This window comes from Macadamia integrifolia, unplaced genomic scaffold, assembly GCF_013358625.1.
Source record: "Macadamia integrifolia cultivar HAES 741 unplaced genomic scaffold, SCU_Mint_v3 scaffold1377, whole genome shotgun sequence".
In the NCBI taxonomy this organism is placed as follows: Eukaryota; Viridiplantae; Streptophyta; class Magnoliopsida; order Proteales; family Proteaceae; genus Macadamia; species Macadamia integrifolia.
The window spans coordinates 114,185-121,310 of NW_024868182.1; the positions used below are offsets into that span (position 1 = coordinate 114,185).

Consider the following 7,126-nt stretch of genomic DNA (forward strand, 5'->3'; position numbering starts at 1 on the left):
AAGAGGGAGCCTAAGAGGAAGGATAAAAAGGATCGAGAAGAAGTTGGGCAAAGGTGGAAAGGGTTCGGCCAATGTTAGACAGGGGCAAGCAAGGGCAAAAGTGGCAGTCGAGTGAGTCAGGAAGGAATCAAGGTTGACAGGGGTAGATCGAGGCATGAAGGAGTGCGACGCAAACAAACGAAGCACCAATAACAATGGGGATAGCATCATCGATGTCCATGGGGGCTACAGAGGACGTTGTCTACCAGCTGTCACCATCTTCGTCAGAGCCAGAGAGGCCCAGGAGGCCAAACCTGTTCGGACCAGCAGTAAGGGACTAAAGGTCTCTAAAGTCAGCCGATCTTAGTCTTGCAGAGGGGGGAACCCTTTCTCGAGAAGACAACACAGCCATATAGCATCTTTTCCGACGACGGCGGTGAAGCCTTCTCCCCATGGGGAGAGGGGAGAGTGAGACAGGGATATTAACTTCAAGGGAAGTGAGAGTAGAGCCTTTTGACGGAGGGGCCATCCAAAGAATTCAGGGGTTTTTTTTTAGGGAACTCCTCAACTGATTAAAGATAGTTGCCTTCTCTTTGGAGCAGTTTTTTTATGAGTGGAGCAAAATTTTTGCAAGATTAGGCACTGGGGTGGAATCCAATCATACTCCACCGATTGCACAAAGGAAAATCCCTCATCATCCATGATGGTTACAGAGGAGGTTAGGGGTAATCAGCATCCACTTCAATGCAAATTATGGTGAAGTGAGACATCCATGGGTTTAATACGTTGGTCAGAGTACAAGGGGCTTGCCAATGAAGGAGCCAACAATGCTGAGAGCTTGGGAACACCACAAATGCAGGGGCAAATTGGGGAGAAAGCACCAAATGGGAATTCTCTGAAAATCAACTTTAGCGAGGTGTATTTGTCCCACCGTTTAAGGAAGATGGGCTTCCTCCCAACTTGCAAAGGGCCTCCTTCAAAAGCCTTGATCTTGTCTAGCTCTTCCGAGAAGTTGACAAACGATCCATTGTCGAGGAGGAATGTAGATAGGGTGCCATGGATTCTCCATTGCGTATTAAGGGAAGCCTTTACGATGTGGAAAGGGGAGCGAGTGCCGAGGAAGTTGCCCACAGCGCAGTTATGCCATTTTTAACTTCAGCCTCGAGCAGGCTAGAGGGACAAAGGCCTACAGGTTTGTCGAGGTAGGAGGAAGGAGAGATATAAGAGAGGGGGTGACCTGCAATGGGAAGAGAGGGAGAGGGGGAGGGGTTCGAAGGAGTAGGTAGGCCAGAGGGGGAAGAAGATACAACAGCGGACCAGGATTTAGGATGGAATGGAACAGAGGGGGGGTGGAGGAGAAGAGGGAGCCGGAAAAGGATCAAGGGGAGAGGGTGTATGAACGGCAAGAGCCGCCGATGGTATATCGGACATGGGAGGCTAGGACATCAAGGGTATCTCTGGTTAATTAGGCAGTGGATCAAAAATATGTAGATCTTAACAGAGTCTATGAGGAAGATTAAAGAGAATAAATTTTGCTACACAAACTTGTAGGAGAGATATACAAAAAGCCTTGTTTGGTTCATTATTAAATTTTTCTTATTGAAATATGACCCTTAAAAAACTTGGAGGCAAAACCAAATATAGTATTAAAAATACAAGAAATAGTCATTTATTTAGATGGGGAACACCATTCAAAATTTATGGAACCTCCAAAATGCTGAAACTGTGTTTTATACATATAAATATATCCTAATCAAGGTTACTAAGGGTTGACCAGCACTTTATAAAGAAATAAAATAATATATCTTGCTAAAATAGTTCTTTTCAATTAATACTGACCCATATGGCAGATGATTCATCCTTTAAAATGTATCGTTGAGTAAGTCCTAAACCAGGTGAATATTTTTTCTTTAATAATCTTTCAGATGAATCAAGTATATAATAACGAGACACCATTCTTCAACAACTTCATTTTATAACTAGTTCTATCATTGATCACAATGACTTGTGATCCAGCTGACTTTCTGACCATTGTAAAATAGTTATGTATATTATAGAAGTGAAGTAATAGAAAAAATTTCGAGAAACTAAGTTAACTTACAGTTGATCAAAACATGTTTTAGAACTTAAAGGGTGAAGTACATTTTAGTAAAACGAACATAAGCAATTAACTCATAGGGTTTGTTTTTTTGACCAGAGGAACATCATTCCTCATGCTTTCAAGTTTCAGCAATTGAAAACATTCTGAATTTCTTGCACACAAACTAACTTTGTTGCCCTTTTCTTTTTTATTCTTTCCACCTCCCTACCCCCTCTTTCTGGTAGATATATAGGCCAAAGGATCAACACCCTGACACAAGTTCTATAAAATATCTTTCCCTTTTGGCTTTCATATTTTACATGTTTAAAATCATTTGTTGCAACAAGCTCAACAGTCAATTAGATAAGATAATGGGGAGTAAAGCACTGAGTAAATGATGGTAGATATCTAGGTTAAAGGTGAAAAGCAACAAAATTCTAAGAGAGACAGAGATCAACATAGTGAATGTGTATGGGATTCACCAATTCTAGTGAGTGCACCAGCTTCAAAGTGATTTTATAAGGATGTAACATAACTGGATCCTTATCCAATAGTTACAGTATCAAAACTTAAGAATGATCTTTTTCTTTGGGGTTCCGGGTGGAGGGTGGGGGTGGGGGAGGGGTTTGGGAGGAGGGGGATGATCAGTTTGTTCTGCAAACCACATATGCATATCAGAGGTTTTTCTAAGTCTAGAGAAGGGGATTTTTTTCCTCCCTTTTCCAACAATTAGTGTCTAGATAGGGGAGTTCATCAACATCTTCTCTGACCACTTAGAGTCCATAATTAAGGACTGAAAAGGATGGTGAGATATTACTGAGAGGGAGTTCACCAACATCTTATCTGAACACTTTAGAGTCCATAACTAAGGACTGAAAAGGATGGTGAGATACTTCCAGTTTTCTGAATTTTCTCAGACCTCTCCAAAAAATCCCCTTGTGGAAAGGGAATCCTATAAAACCTATTAATGCTTTGTTCATTTGATTGGATGAAATTAGTCAAAAAATTCATTTCCCTTGTATACTTCACGTTGTATCAGTTGGAGGAAGAGGAAGAATTTATGCATTTCTTTTGTCTTCCTTCAAAAAGTGAATTACTTCCCAGTTCATACTCCAAAAATGAGATGAAAATGGATTCCTCCACTTTCCAGGATTTTCTTACAAACCCCCAAAAAAAATCCAGGTAAAGTGACGTTTCCCTCTTCTCCATTCAAATAAACGGAGCCTAACAGAGCATAAATTGACATTCTAGCTTGGTAAATAACTACAGAAGCATTGGTTTCCTTTCGAGTTCAGACATGATCAAACTTAAACATGATGAAAAAAGATGTAGTACAATAGACCAAATCAACTAAGCATGGAAGCAAAATTTCGTTTTAACATTCAATTGTGCCAAGTTTCCATGTAAAATATACCTTCGATGAAATTTTAAATTTCAGTGCTATGATAAAACAAAAACAGAGAAGCAGCAAATCAAAAAAGGGTGAGTAATTATATTATTCAGAGGCAAAGGTTGAAATTTGGGCTGACTTGTAAACTGAACCAAAAAAAAAGATACCTGAAACCATGGGCATCAGAAAATCGAGGCCTAGGATCACTATTAAGCTTCTGAAGCGTTGCTCGTTTAACCTCTCTGTCACCATCCATAGCTCTAGTAACAACTATACCAACAGACCGTTTCCTTTTCATTTTTTTGTCCCACCCTTCCCCTGCTGCAGGAAGTCCACGGACCCTCTCTTCAACTTGAACGCCATTGCCAGCCCTGAGCACATCCCTATCCTTATCAGTGAACCCAGCTTGCCTTGAAAGAGTAGAATTCCGACCTTCTGACTGAGATGAATAAAGAGAAATACCTCAGAATAATCATGAAAATATATATATATATATATATATATAAATACCTAGGCAGAGATTAATATACCAATAAGCACATAAAATGTTTAAGAAACAGTCCCTGCTAAAACTAAATTGCAATAATTTGAACTTCTTCACTTAAAACCAAGTAGGTAGTCCATACAGGAGCTTTATTGAGTAAATGCACTATATGGTCCTTAAAACAACTAATTTGATCAACCAACAAGAAGCTGTATAAGTACCCAAAATAACGAATTTTCTGAGCAAAGTAATGAGCTTTTGTGATTGTGACATGGAAGATGAATCCTAAGAGAAGGTGCCAGTAAAGATCACATCTCCACAAATTTTTCAAATACAAACCCATACTTCCGCAACTGATGTACGAACTCTCTTATTAATAGCATTCTTAGTCCTCTCCTCCAGCCTTTGAGTTACAAGCTTTTGATGGATCTGAGCCCCCATCTTCAACAAATTTGTCCCACCTGACCTTTCGCTTGATGCGAGTTCACTCCGTTGTTTCTTCCTTGAGTTGAGGGCTTCACAATATTCGTCCAATTTTACTATAGAGTCATTCAAAGTTTTCACTCTCTCCCTGGTCAAAAGATATCAAATCTTCAGTAGACAACCACTAACTTACCTTGTGTGAGTGCTTCAGTGATGATGAGACCAACTACATCCTATGTTTCTCAATCCAAATCTAAAGGTTTCTTATATGCGGTGAAGTCCTTGTAAAGACAAATGACGTTTTATATGGGAATCCAAAGGTATAAAATGGTACATGAGTCGAACAACTGTGCCCTAACCTAAGAACAGCTCCAAGTTCCCCATGCCACCAAGACACAGAAAACATGGAGCTGGAGAGAAGATTCAGCACATATACATGATGGGATGTTATTTAGAAAAGGGATTCTAACCAAAACCTGGAACAAGCACAAATGTGCAAATCCATAACCAACTGGTGAAAGTAGAAGTTACCTTGCTTTGTTACAGGCATCAAAAATAGAAGCTTTGAAACGTTTCAGTTCGTCTATAGCTACTGGAGGAGCCTTGGAGTGTACAGCTCCAAAAGTATGGTCCTCGGAGGTGTTTCCGAAATTAACACCCAGAGCCCTCCTTAGCTCTCCTGCACGAGTAAATTTCTGATCGCCAAGCATAATTGGCTCCAACATCAAACACTGTGACAAGGAGGGCATGTTTGCTGACAATGTATTACTCCCTTGGGGCGATCCTGGACCAGAACTTAGCAACCGATTCTCCATACCCTCCCGGAAGCTCCTCAACCTATCCAAATTGGTGGCTGCATAGTTGCTCCGTTGCCCATGTGGATAGGTAGCAGCAAAGGCTGATCCCTCCGGGTTACCTGAAGTCAACTCAAATCTCGTACTGCCACCCATTACTCAAAAGCAGCCATAACAACTCATATCCAAGCTGACACCTACTTAACAACCCTTCAAAGTGGTTCAAGCAATGGGCTTGGCATGGCAGCTCTGCATTAAAACCCTGAACGGATGAAGATTGAATAGAACTTTGGGCAGTACAAGGAGATGCTAACTGAACTACATCAAATAGAATTTGATCAGAAATTCTCGTTGACTGTTCTTATGCTAGCCAAGACGCTTCCGGCCAAATTTCTGGAAGTGAAACATCAGGAGACTGGAGTGGTAGATGCCAAGGAGCTTCAAAATTATAAGAAACTGATCTACCACCTATAAGAGCAGCAACTGTAGCAGGATTTTCCGTAAGTAAATTACGGTGGAGAGTCAGCACAGACATGAGAATTTAGTTGCAGAGACTCGAAGAAGCAACATCACAACAACCTCAAAGGATCTCAATTTTACAAACTCGAAAAGGTACACGAAGAGAATGAGCTCTATATTTTCACCATCTAGAAAAAAAAATCAGAGAGGTTTTCATAACCAAATTGAACTCTGTATCCGAATTCCGATGGCAATTGATACAGAGGTAAAGACAAACCTCAACAGAAACCCAATTCGAGAATTCAACGAAGAAATGAGAAATTCTCACTCGGAAGAAGACAACCGTAGGAACAAGTTCTTTGAATTCCGAAACCCTGGCTGCACCGAAAATCTGGGGCGCCTCGATGAATGAACCACTAGCGAAATTGTACCAATAGAGTTCAAAAGAACATCAAATTCAGGCGATAAAAATTTGAGAAGAATGTCAATATACCGGCATAAACAGGTTGAGTAAAAGGATCAAACGAGAAAATCTCCGGAGAAACAACCAGCCCCCACTAAAATATAAAAATGCTGACTTCCCTCTGTTCCCTCTACATTTCTTTACCCATTTTAAAGTGCTTATTCCCGCTGTTAAAGAGTTGGTCAATAATATGAAAATGGTCCTTTTTTTAAAAAAAAAAAGAAACAACGTTATCCGCTAATGTGTGCCTACGCCCATAGTTAGTAAATTTGGATTTGGGAATTATTCGGATAGAAAATTATTCAAAATAATTCGATTAGTTAATTTAAGGATTCGGTCAAAAAAGCGATCAAAAAAACAGACAAAATAAAAATCGGAGCCGGATTCGAATTTGAGAATGATTTGATTAAAAAAATAAAAGTCGGGCAAAAAATTCGGATATTATTTTTATAGTTTATTGTATAATTTTTATTTATCAAGTTATTAACTTGATTTGTATACTTAGAAAGAGCAAATTACTTTATACAATAAAGTAAAAAACTATGAAAAAATTGTCATTGAGCAATGGAAGCAATGGTTATTGTAATCCAATTTCTACTCATGAAATAGATTAGGCCCCAAAACAGTGAAAGCAAGACTACAATTACAATAAAACAAATAAATAAATTGACCACAAAAAAATTTCACTATCCTTTTGCTTGGGTTCACAAGACCCATATTGCACTTAGACGCACTAATTTTTCAAAATTAAAGAAACAATATAAAAAAAAGATTGATTGATACGGCGATATGAATCTGTCCTGGTCCCCCGGAACCTCAAATTATCCATCAAGGCTTCATATCTCCCCTATCTTAGGGTGAACTGATGAAATTATGAGAAAAAAATGAAACAAAGAATAGATTCGTACGATTGTTACAGAAGAATTAGGTGGAAAACAAAAAATGGGAAGAAGGAGGCGGAAATTTGGGGGAGAAGAAGATGAAAAAAAAAAAAACTATTTCGGTGGTGGGTACCGTGGGTTTCATATATGACGTTTTGTTTTTTTTTTTTTTT

The 7,126-nt window shown here is 39.3% G+C and overlaps 1 protein-coding gene across 2 annotated transcripts; it reads right to left on the reverse strand.

The window, feature by feature from the left end:
- Positions 1 to 3,294: 3,294 nt before the first annotated feature.
- LOC122063602 lies at positions 3,295 to 6,200 on the reverse strand. Of its 2 annotated transcripts, none has more exons than XM_042627306.1 (3): positions 4,888 to 6,200; positions 4,279 to 4,504; positions 3,295 to 3,888 (listed from the first exon to the last, which is right to left on the reverse strand). In XM_042627306.1, exons 1-3 carry the CDS (start codon positions 5,304 to 5,306, stop codon positions 3,559 to 3,561), a joined length of 975 nt encoding a protein of 324 aa, XP_042483240.1. In that variant the 5' UTR covers positions 5,307 to 6,200; the 3' UTR covers positions 3,295 to 3,558. The 2 variants fall into 2 exon arrangements, with proteins under 2 accessions (XP_042483240.1, XP_042483239.1); XM_042627305.1 differs by having other exon boundaries at positions 3,297 to 3,888; positions 4,273 to 4,504.
- Between the last annotated feature and the right edge of the window lie 926 nt (positions 6,201 to 7,126).